The sequence below is a fragment of the Anomaloglossus baeobatrachus genome, chromosome 12, assembly GCF_048569485.1.
Source record: "Anomaloglossus baeobatrachus isolate aAnoBae1 chromosome 12, aAnoBae1.hap1, whole genome shotgun sequence".
Taxonomy (NCBI): Eukaryota; Metazoa; Chordata; class Amphibia; order Anura; family Aromobatidae; genus Anomaloglossus; species Anomaloglossus baeobatrachus.
The window spans coordinates 55223466-55235821 of NC_134364.1; the positions used below are offsets into that span (position 1 = coordinate 55223466).

At 47.3% G+C, this 12356-nt stretch overlaps 1 protein-coding gene across 1 annotated transcript in view; it reads right to left on the reverse strand.

Moving 5' to 3' along the window:
- Positions 1–12356, reverse strand: part of LOC142257551 (serine/threonine-protein phosphatase 2A 56 kDa regulatory subunit epsilon isoform-like) — a 43503-nt gene that overhangs the window by 27503 nt on the left and 3644 nt on the right. Inside the window, exons 2-8 of the mRNA XM_075329700.1 lie at positions 9042–9193; positions 8906–8965; positions 8545–8653; positions 8137–8190; positions 7994–8044; positions 3490–3609; positions 21–148 (exon numbers count right to left, since the gene is read on the reverse strand). Coding sequence (XP_075185815.1) covers positions 21–148; positions 3490–3609; positions 7994–8044; positions 8137–8190; positions 8545–8653; positions 8906–8965; positions 9042–9193 — 674 coding nt within the window. The remainder of the gene's footprint in view (positions 1–20; positions 149–3489; positions 3610–7993; positions 8045–8136; positions 8191–8544; positions 8654–8905; positions 8966–9041; positions 9194–12356) is intronic.

The window sequence follows — 12356 nt, forward strand, 5'->3', positions numbered from 1 at the left end:
ATATGTTTATTTCCACTTACGGATTCCAGTGTTCTTTAGAAATCCTGTACAGACTTGCAAACATTATGGGAAGGATGACATTGGAGTTTTCCTCTATTAAACTCATGATATATTCATTGTTCCAATAGTATAAAGCTCGCTCCGCCACCTGCAAGAAAGGAGAGGACAGATGTAGGAGCGACCGGGAAGAGAGCGTCGTGTGTGGGATGGATGATACGGGGTATATCTGCAGATGATAACACTTTGTACTAGTATCTGTGCTTCGGTTACACCGCTGATGATGACAACGCTGAGGCTTCATCCATTGGCGCCAGCTGATGTGGATTTACAACACTGACGCGATGCTAAACAGGGCGCACCAAGCAGCTTTAAATTTCTCACCGACAATTGCTATAGGAGGGCTTGATTTTTTTATTTTTGTAAATGAGTATTTCTCAGTGGCACCAATTGGGGATATGTATAAGTTATTACAGGGAAACTGTCAGTAAGATTACCCTCCACCCCATCTTCCAAACTGGTCTTTGAAATATAAATTCATTGACACCTTTATTTCTTCTATCTGTTGCTGCATTCTTCAGTAATTGGCTTATGAATTAAAAAAAACTGCTAATGAGGCACTACGTGCTTTGGACACGACAGAGCACTTCCCGCACTTGTTTCCCCACTCAGCAACAGCCTCTTTTGCTTGATTGACAGCTCAGTCTGATGACACACAGACCGTGAGCTGTCAATCAAGATAAAGGGAGGTGGGGGATTGGGAAGTGATTTGTCACACCCTGAGCACTTGTGCATTTGCATGCATATGACTTATTCCGCCAACTTCTTGGGAATGCAGCAACAGATAGAAGATATAAAAGACCTGCATGCTCATAGATCAACTCCTCCAGACCTCATGTAACTTATAGATTTTCTTTAACAATCTTTTACAAAAAAGGGGGGGGTCTCCAGGGAAGGCAAATCACCTCTCCAAAGGATAGATGGGAACCACAATAATTTGCAGACGCCATTGCATTCAGCTTTTTCGGGCACTCAATTCCGATGAGTGATAAACATCTAATCGGTTTGGATCTCGGTCAGACCTACTCATGTGGATAGGTGATTGTTTCTTTTTCAATGGACAACTCCTTTAACAATTCGAAGACCATAAGTATTCAATCAAATTGCTTTCAGTTTAAGACTATGGGATCAACTATATCCCTTGGTCCTCAAAAGGTTAACTCTCCCTGGGGAAAGAATGTAGCCAATATAGCAATTTATCCATTTTTTTTTGGGGGGGGGGGGGGCTTTACAGTGTGCTGCACAAATCAAGATATCGCCATTCTACAGCTCTGAATCGAATATGGTGATGCCAAATTTTATAGTTTCATTATATTCTGCTGTTCTTTATTATTCTTATACTATAATTCCCACAACACCCTGTGATAGAGATACCCTGCAGTGCTTAGGCAGTGCAATGCATTATCCAGCCGGTCATCGCTTTGGTTTGTGCGTAGGTTCAGTATATAAAGAAGAAAAATCTGCTACAAATACTGGAGTTCTGGCAGCTAAAATGCTGCGCAAACTACAAACTTTGTTGCGTTTTTTTTTCTCCTTTATTTGAATGGATCAAAAACGCTGCAAAACCCAGAAAAAAAAAAAAATTAAACCTGCTTCAAATCTGCAAAGAAAAAAAGAATATGCAACATGTGCATGAGATTTTAGAACTCTCATTCCCATTGAAAAATGGCGTTTTTCCAGCGACAAAAAAAATTTACAGAAATGCCAACAGAGGGGGCGCCACCCCCGCGCCGGCAGAGAGGGCGCCACCCCCGCGCCGGCAGAGAGGGCGCCACCCCCGCGCCGGCAGAGAGGGCGCCACCCCCGCGCCGGCAGAGAGGGCGCCACCCCCGCGCCGGCAGAGAGGGCGCCACCCCGCGCCGGCAGAGAGGGCGCCACCCCGCGCCGGCAGAGAGGGCGCCACCCCGCGCCGGCAGAGAGGGCGCCACCCCGCGCCGGCAGAGAGGGCGACACCCCGCGCCGGCAGAGAGGGCGACACCCCGCGCCGGCAGAGAGGGCGCTCTCCATCTGTCAAGCTTTACATATGCCGGGGTTACTAATAGCGGCATCTGAGGTGTCAAGGTGCAGGGATCAGAGCCAGCTCCGCTCTCAGTTACGTAGCGCCTACTGTGTATGACACGGGCACATAACATCCTGAGACACCACTGTGCGTGCAATGGGGGTAACCTACTTGCAATAAGACATTTTTGTTCTTTTGCGGCAGGTGGGATAAGAGAACGTTTACTTTTCTCAATACACATGGGAGCAGCGGCACCATCTTGGGAGACATGCACAGCGCTGTAACAGTCAGCTCCGCAATCCTCCGCCCCCATCTCCTGCACATCCTCCACCCCCAGCGCTATTTTTATGCCTCTTCGACAGTGATAATTATAACCTGTCATCCCTCCGGCTTGAGAAGACGTTGGATACAATACGGCACCAAGGCAGATAGAAAGAATGATTGATGCGAGTGGTGGGTATCGCTTTCTCCGTACAGGAAAGCGCGCCATTCATTGTACGTCACGTGTCCTATTTTACTAAATGTTCTGCCGATCACAAATATTAAAAAATAAAAGGGAACGAAATCAGGCGATTCTGGATAAGACTGACACGCTGTGTAATAACAAAATGTGAGACTTTCCTTAAGTTATTCCTAACTTTGCAAATAACAGCAAAATCCACAAAGGACTGGGGGTCCGATCACTGGGACCCCCACTGATCTAAGAACGGGACTCTCACCAGCCACAGAAAGCTGAGCCCAGCGCTGGTTGTCCCATATATAAACGAATGGTCTATGGGGGTCCATGCTGCAAAAACCAGCAAATTACCATCTTTTCTGCATCAAGGGACCACCCCTCCAACTAGTGGCTTGGTGCATAAATGAAAAGCAGGGGTCCAACTTCTGCACGTGGCCCTGAAATTCCTAAACAAGGCACAGCGTTCTGGAGGGACCACCTTAGTGGGCCACTGCCTGCCATAGGAGTAAGGCTGCGGGTGTGTGTATACTGGCCTTGGGGTGAAGACACAAATTTGGAAAGCTACAGACCAGGGTCCATTGAGAGGCGGGGAAAAAAATAAATAATTGAACCCAGTGTGGTCGGGGTTGGCTAGTGTGCCCACACCAGATGGGGGTAAGACGAGAAGCCCTGGATTTGTACTGCCAGAAGGACGTCAATACTGTTTGTGTTGGTTCATGTGACAGGAAAGCCCAAAATGTGTGCCATATGTGACCATGGTTGGTCTCTGACCAGATAGTGCACATCTGTATTCCTTTTCTAGCAGGATATTCTACAAAGAGACATCATAGGAAACGGTCCATAAGGGGCGGCCAGAGGTGGACGACATCATGGACGCAGCGGTCAGCTGGGCCTGTGATCCCCGTCTACCTCTGGCCGCAGACTATCGACAAGTGCTCCGCTTAGCAGTATCCAATGAAGACGAGTCGGTGCTCACCTGGAAATGGGGGCTGGAAACACACTTGGAAATCTGTTTAAACAAAGGCTCTTGGATTTTGACAAACTGTGAAGGTTCAATGACGTCCAAGATCTCCTCCAACTCCCCAAGGAACATGACCTGAAGAACAGAATAATGTTACCGACTCCGTGTACTGAGGGAACCCAGCAGTAATGCCTGAACGTGTCCTGCGGGAGGCGTCCATCATACATGGAATCGGGGCACTGCTCTACAGGCGGATACCTTTTGTGTAAATCGGTTGTGTAGGTCATGATAAATCTAGTGTAGGATTCCTCCTGAGCTGCACTCGGGGCGGGCTACAAAGGAGTATCACTGTGTACTGGGACTGAGGACAAAGGCTCTGTGCGGCAGACGTCTGCCCAATGGTTGTTATACACAATCAGGGGGACAGACATTTCTACATTGAAGCCATCCATGATCCTCCACCTGTGGTTCTCCCGCTGGTGCAAAACTACAAATCCCAGCATGCCTGGACTGTGGTAGTGCTATACTAATGGGTGAAATTATACTTGGTAATATACACTGGCACCTGTTACTGGACAATGGGAGCGTCCCAGACCTACGATCCTGGGTCACTACGGTGCCCACAGTCGGATTTGCAGCAATGGGGCCACGTCAATGAATACAGTATCGATATTCAGGAACCAAGGCACCAGACACCACAGTGTGATTGTACACAATGAAGTTCCTATGCACCACTTCTGCCATGCACGGCCTTTATAAAGCAGCTGAAGCATTGCATGGGGGACGTCTGGTGCCCGGTCCCTGGATTTTTGTATTACTACAACCTTGTGGAGGGTTGATCAAATACAGCAAAAAATACCTTCAAATATAACTTTTAAAGGGAACCTGTCAGCAGAAATTTTGCACTAAACCTAAACGTTTCCCCCTCTGCAGCTCCTGGGCTGCATTCTGGAAAGGTTCCTGTTGTTATTGCGCCCCCTTTTAGACCAAAATAAAGACTTTATAAAGTGGTACCTTTTCCTATGCAAATCTTGTTAATCATACACGGGGGCGGGCTCTCTGGTGTCAGTTATTCTGCCTCCTGCTGCTTTACGCCGTCCCCCATCGCTCAATTTCACACCTCAGGGCACCGCCCTGTGCACCCGAGGTCTCGCGCATGTGCCGTGCCACTCTAGCGGGACTGTGCAATGTGCACAGTGTGACCGCTGGTGACGTGTTGCGCAGGCGTGAGATTATGGGCAGCGCTGTGATTTTCATCAAGTACCCGCCCATAATCTCGTGCCTGCACTTTTCACTCTGCCTCCACCGTTATGCTGCTCCGCTCCTACCATCTATTTCCTGCTCCAGCGCAAGATGGGAAAGAGGTGACGTGCAGTTATCAGGCCAGCGCTTGTGCAGAACGGTGGAGGCAGAGGGGAAATCGCGGGCACGAGATTATGGGCGGGCACTTGCTGATGAAAATCACAGCGCTGCCCATAATCTTACGCCTGCGCACACGTCACCAGCGGTCACACGGCGCATGCGCAAGACCTCGGGCGCACTGGGCGGCATCCTGAGGTATGAAATTGAGCGATGGGGGACGGCGTAAAGCAGCAGGAGGCAGAATAACGGACACAAGACAGCCTGCCCCCGTGTACTATTAACAAGATTTGCATAGGAAAAGGTTCCACTTTATAAAGTCTTTATTTTGGTCTAAAAGGGGGCACAATAACAATAGGACCCTTTCTAGAATGCAGCCCAGGAGCTGCAGAGGGGGAAACTTTTAGGTTTCACCTTATCACCTTACCTTTGTTAAAAACTATTAGCTGCCAAAGATACTGCTGTGCCACTTTTACCTTTTACACTCTTAGGGACTAGTGCAGCCTGCCAAATGGCATATCACAGATGGTAATATCAAGGTGTCAAATCTGAGTAAAATAAAATTGATTAAAAAAAAAAAAAAAAAATAATAAATCGGACAATACTTCGAGATATCCAAAGAATGCTCACAAACTAATCTCTCAGTCTCAGCATTGCCTTTAAATTAAAGTTGGAACAACCTCACCCGTTCTGGTGCATTCATTTCCAAATAGACAATTTTTTCATTATATAGGCGTCTCCACGGTCCCTCTAACTCCCCTGATGAATATGGGACATAGGAAACGCGTCGGGAGAAGGAGAGTCTGGGAACGACAGTGAATTCATTTAAAGGGATCCTGGGTCCAGATAAAGAGGGACCGTGGAGACGCCTATAATAATGAAAAAATTGTCTATTTGGAAATGAATGCACCAGAACAGGTGAGGTTGTTCCAACTTTAATTTAAAGGCAATGGCAGGCTGCACTAGTCCCCAAGAGTGTAAAAGGGAAAAGTGGCACGGCAGTATCTTTGACAGCTAATAGTTTTAACAGAGGTAAGGTGATCCTTGCTTACTTTTTAAAGGGATTTATTAAAAGTTATATTTTTAAGGTATTTTTTGCTGTATTTGATCTCACAAATTTCTAATACCATACCAGTAGCTGGTTTGAATTGTGGAGGGTTGCACTAAGAGTGGCGCATGGGTTACACCAATTATATGTATACTGTACCAACTGTGCTAGTCTGAAAAATCACACTGCCAGGTCAGAGGGCTGCCATTTATAATGGTCCTCCGCTGACTACCCAAAAGACTTAAAAGGAATCTGTCACCAGGTTTTTGCTCCCCCATCTCACAGCAGAATAATGTAGAGACAGAGACCCTGATTCCAGCGATGTGTCACTTACTGAGCGGTTTGCTTTCATTTTGATAAAATCACCGTTTTCTCTGCTGCAGATCTAGCAGTTATACAAAGCTCATGAATATGCTAGACTATCTGCAGCATGCCTAGTAGTCCTGTAATGATAATCTACTGTTGATTAAACAGTGATTTTAAATCAAAACTACACTGAGCAGCCCAGTAAGTGACACATCGCTAGAATCAGGATCTCTGCCACTACGTTGTGCTGCTCTCAGATTAGATGGTAAAAACCTGATCACAGAGTCCCTTTAAAGGGAATTTGTCAGCAGGTTTTTGCTACGTAATCTGAGAGCAACATGATGTAGGGGCAGAGATCCTGACTCCAAGGATGTGTCAGTTATTACCCTGTGTGCAGTAGTTTCAATACAATCAGTATATAGCATTATCACTAGAAGACTAGGTGGCTCTTGCCAAGCAGTCGAGCTAATCTGTATAACCCCCGACCCACCACTGACTGGCAAATGTTTGCCTATGCAGTGTACACAGAAAGCTGACGATCAGGGGTGTGGATGGGGCTATATACAGCTCAACATTCAGAGAACTGCTAGACAGCAGAGAAAACTGATTATATTGCAGCGAGCACCCCAGTAAGTGACACATGTCCCTAGATCATCAGCCCTACATCATGGAGCTCTCAAGATACATAGCAAAAACCTGCTGAAAGAGTGGTCTCAGATACATCACTAAGTTACTACTAGAGTTCAGCAAAAAGATTTGCCCTGTCCTGGTCCGGGGTTCAATCTGGTTTTCTATGGCAGCTAGACAAGAGTGGTCTTCCCTTCAGGAGGCTGACCACCTTGGTTCTTCTGGTGAAAAGCCAAACGACATCATGACCTGAACCCGGCCACAAATTTATGATGTTAAGGTATCTAGTAAGAGTAAGGCTGTGTGCGCACGTTGCATTTTTTTTATGTGTTTTCCACAGCGTTTTGAACTGCAGCGTTTCAATGCCAAAAAGCTTGCGTTTTGATTTCTAAGCAAAGTCTATGGGAATTTAGCAAAATTCGTCCGCACGATGCTTTTTGTAAATGCAGCGTTTTGAGTGACATTTTGGCAAAATCTCTGCGTTAATAAAAGCAGCATGTCAATTCTTTTTTGCGTTTTGGCAGCATTTAGCTAACATTGAAGTCAATGACCGTTTTGAAAACTCATCCAAAATCAAAATCCAAGCGTTTTACAATTTGTCAAAATTAAAGCTTGCGTTTTTGGCATCATAGTGAGGTCCAGAGGTTTCCTTTTGTCCTCACATCTAGCCCAACAAAAAAAAAAAAAAAAAAAAAATCAAACAATAAGTTAAATTTATTTTTAACATAAATATTAGATCTCAATCATTTTAGGAAAAATATCAATATAATGTATGATTTAAAGCATAACTTTTTTTATTTTTTTCACTTTTTTCCTTGTGTTTGAATGTTCAAACTTTATTTAGTAGGGTCTTTGTATTAAAAAAGCATCCGATTTTAAGCACTGAAAATGCATGTAAAACGCGGTCAAAACGCAGCAAAAACGCATGCATATTTCCTGTGTTTAAGTGGTCAAAACCAAATTTAACAATGACAAATTCAGCCAGAGGATGCGTTCATTTCTGCAAGGTACAGAACGCAACGTGCGCACATGGCCTAAGAGGCAGGCATGATACCTGGCAGAGGATTGCCAGCACCGAAGTGAAGACTTCCCCAGCCCGGCTGCCATGCAGGACCAGGGAATACAATGGATTCATGTTGATAGATGACATTCATTTGCGCTCTTAAAGGGATCACTTACCTCTTTTTGACTACATGTTTTTGGCCAGAACTTCATCAATCCTCTAATAACCTGAAAAAATAAAAAGAGAGAAAAATATTATTTACATAATAAAAAAAAAGGTACAGAAATAAATTTTATGATGTCAATGGAAACCCACTCACCGGTTCTGTGAGGGAAGGGTCTTTTTCCAGGAACTGGACTATACAATATGCCAGCTGGAGAAGAAAAAGAAATGAAGGGTGATCAGGACACGCAAAGACAAGAAACGTAGAACGTAATAAGCAGTCAATGTATTTACATTTCCAGGAGGAGTAACTGAGGACAACAACCAAGCAAGTGTTTTAGCAAAAATGCTCCAGAATGGTTATAAGAAATACAGGAGATGATGATTTTCTGTTAAAGGGAGTTTCAGGATTGTCGAAACGTGGCGACCTTCTTCCCCGTCTGTAGGTTGTTGTGAGAGTAATGAAGCCTGTGGCGCCAAAGAGCAGACATCTTTCTAATTCTGCACAGCCCCTTTAAATTAGTCGCTTCTGCGAACACTGGAAGAGACAAAGCCGTGGTCGTACCTGTGCGTGGAAGAGGGATAGGCTCCTGACGGTGTGCAGAGGAATCAGCACCTTCACCAGGAACTGTTTGTGTTCTGCTTTCAGAGGTAATGCAAAGCCATTGATAATACTGCAAAAGAAAGCAAGGGTTAAAGTCATCAGTATAAATATGGAGTGCGGGTATGTTCAGACAATGCAGATTATCAGCAGCGGAGTGCTCCAGTGTTAGGGCCACAGAGAACGTTTGTAGAGGCTACTACGGCCATTTATCGCCTCTGCAGAGCTTCGGGCCACAGACGACAGCAGCGTTACATGCGTAAAGTCAGAATGTTGTAAGTAAATGGAAGAGGTGCGAGTCCTAAGCCCGAGGCGCGGCGCTCACCTTCCTAATATTTCCAGCAGTTCTGCTACTCCATTAAAGTGTTCTGTTTCATAAACAAATCTGAAATAAAACAGGACAAGTTACCAGGGCACATTGGGAGCGGCGCCCCCCGCAGGCACACGTCACATGCACTCACCGTAGAAAAATATTGTTAATCTGTTTTCGGATAAACGCTCTAAGGCCGAGAAATTTGCCATAAATTCTGTGTAAAACTGTTTTTAGGTAGTCCCGCTCACGAGGGTCTTCACTGTCAAATAGCTCTAAAAGCTGAAAGAAAACGAAAAAAAGCTAGTACAAACGGGGTTAAAAATTAGTGCCATTACCCGTATACTATAAGGCCTGGCCCATAGATCGACGCATATAAACGTCAGCGGCCAAACTGGGACGCCACAATACTAATGCCACAATACTACTGGTCCCCATCCAGGCAAGTCGCCCACCCCCCTTCCCCCTTCCATTCCAGGCAGGACTACCCCCCCCTTCCATTCCAGGCAGGACTACCCCCCTCCCCCTTCCATTCCAGGCCGGACCCCCCCTTCCTTTCCAGGCCGGGACCCCCCCCACTTCCTTTCCAGGCCGGGACCTTCCCCCCCCCTCCGTTCCAGGCCGGACCCCCCCCCCCCTCCATTCCAGGCCGGACCCCCCCCCCCCCTCCATTCCAGGCCGGACCCCCCCCCCCCTCCATTCCAGGCCGGACCCCCCCCCTTCCATTCCAGGCCGGACCCCCCCCCCCCTTCCATTCCAGGACGGACCCCCCCTTCCATTCCAGGCCGGACCCCCCCCCCCCCTCCATTCCAGGCTGGACCCCCCCCATCCTTCCATTCCAGGCCGGACTTCCCCCTTCCATTCCAGGACCGAACCCCCCCCCCCCTTCCATTACAGCCCGGCCCCCCCCTTCCATTCCAGGCCGGACCCCCCCCCATCCTTCCATTCCAGGCCGGACCCCCCCCCCATCCTTCCATTCCAGGCCGGACCCCCCCCCATCCTTCCATTCCAGGCCGGACCCCCCCTTCCATTCCAGGCCCGAACCCCCCCCCCTTCCATTACAGCCCGGCCCCCCCCCTTCCATTCCAGGCCAGGACCCCCCTCCATTCCAGGCCGGACCCCCCCCCCCCTCCATTCCAGGCCGGACCCCCCCCCTCCATTCCAGGCCGGACCCCCCCCCCCCACCTTCCATTCCAGGTGGGAACCCCCCCCACCTTCCGTTCCATTCCAATCTCCTTCCAGACTGACAGGCCTGTGCTTACAATTAGTGGATTGTCAGCAGATGATAACCCCTGGTCATGTGCCCCAAATACGACCCATACAGGTAAGGCAAGGGGTGATTATTAAACTGAGGGGCTTGGTCTATACTGGGGCTCACATCTGCCCAGAATACAGAGACGCACATTACGCTCCAGACTAATAAAAAGCTCAGATGTAAGAATTCAAGGAACGGCCAAAGCGAATGATGCAAAAGTATCTGAAATATGTCAAGAAGCTTAATGCCCCGGCTTGAAGGACTTCAGCTCCTGCACTCTGCCAACGTCTGGCCAAAGAGGGACTACAAAGTGTTTTACTCTTTTTAGGCATTTACATTCCCTGCAGGTCTGTTGGGGGGTCCAGGTCCTGATACCCCAGCCGATGGCTGACAATACTGCCCTGATGTCTGCAGATGTGTGCGCTCCTGTATAAATCAGTGGGGATCTCAGGATCTGGGCATAAATGTGCAGGGAATGGAAGGAACTAAAGAAGTATTAATAAAAATGGTTTCAAAGGTTTAAATAAGTTGGCCACCTCATATGATCATGGCTAGTGTGGGAGAGGGGAAGCATCATGTACGTAGGTGCAAACCAATAAGGGTGCACTACCACATGTGGACACTAGGTGGCAGCAGAGATCACAACAGATCCAGTGAGCAGTTCCTCGAAGGAGCGACAGAACCCATCCCCAGAGCGGGATTTCATGCTCCCATCACATCGGCTTATATTCTCCATCTGTGTAGATCGGTGCATGTAAAACATGCAGAAACTACACATGCATCCTCTTCTTACAGCCCGCAGGGTCACCGCCTTGTAATAAATCGGATGCAAGATATTACAATGCAATTTCTTAAATCTTCCGAGCCTGCAAAGAATGCAAACGAATAAAAGGGCGGAGAACCCAAATCACACAAAGTGAGAGGTGGATGGAGATCCAGGAGTGCCAACGCCTGCAGAGGCAGAAGCCGTTCTGCCATTATGACCCAAGGAGCAAATACCTGTCTTTTTAGGCTTTAATGATTCTTCTCGGCACCATCACATCTAGTGAATTACAGCCCACCTTTAACCCCTTCCCATCCAACTTTCACTTTTTTGTGCTTTCTCCTCCCCCCTTCATGAGCCAAAACATTTGCACTTAAATGCTTCTATCAGAGATTGAGCGCAGCATTTTTTGGGAGTGACAGAAGTGCAGCTGTGACAAGCAGATGACGGATGTACAGCGCAGCCTGCATCTGCACCGTCATCTGCCAGGAATGGTGCAAGTTCAGCTTCATACACCGCGCCCAGTATATGACATACATGTACGTCACACGTCAGGAAGGGGTTACATGCTACGGGAAGGATTAGGTTAGTGCCACAGCCTAGATTACTTTTAATGTAAGGGTTTGTTCACACATTAAGCTATTTGCAGAGTTCTGGGGGGGGGGGGGGGGGGGGGGGGGGGGGGTTGGTGCGGCTCACTTGTGTGATTTGTCAACAGTACATGTTAATAAAGTTTTATTGAGAAGACAAAAAAAGGCAGCGCAAAGGGTAAAAAAAAAAAGTGCTGACAGGAGGAATGTGCAAAGTGCTCAAAGTCAGACAAAACAAAAAGGAAATAAAATGACAAAATAAAGGGGAAAATAAATAAAAGTGGTAAAAAATAAAGCACGTGTATGAGATTTCTGAAAACTCATTGATTTTACCAGTACTATAAAAAGAGAAAAAAAAACCCAAAACTGCTGCAAAAGTGCAAGATTGCAGTGCGAGCCCCATCAGCACCCATGACAGGTCCTCCAGTGTGCACTGCTCCCTTTTGCAGGGTAACCATAAATCACCCGTTTTTGTTGAATGCGCTGATAAAATCCTAGGGCGCCGTTTATGGAGCTCCGCGGCCCACACCGCTTTATTAATACACTTGCGGGTTATTTTGGAGCCGTTTACTTGAAGTGTTTGCATAATTGACGTGCTTATTATATCTAGAGAAGTAAAAGTGGAGAGAAGAGTGAGTGACAATGACTCCGGGAGGCTCAACCAGATTCCTAAAATATTTGTCTCTTAGCAACAAATTTCTTCCGCCGGGTTCCAACCAATTCAACCGGCTCAGTGAGAGAGGCCGTGTACCCTGCCGAGAACGGTCGGATCACATCTACTGAGCACCGGCCAGAAGCAGGACGGGCCGTAACACTCGCCTGGAGGAAGAGGAGCAAGGATGGGATTTATGGCATAAG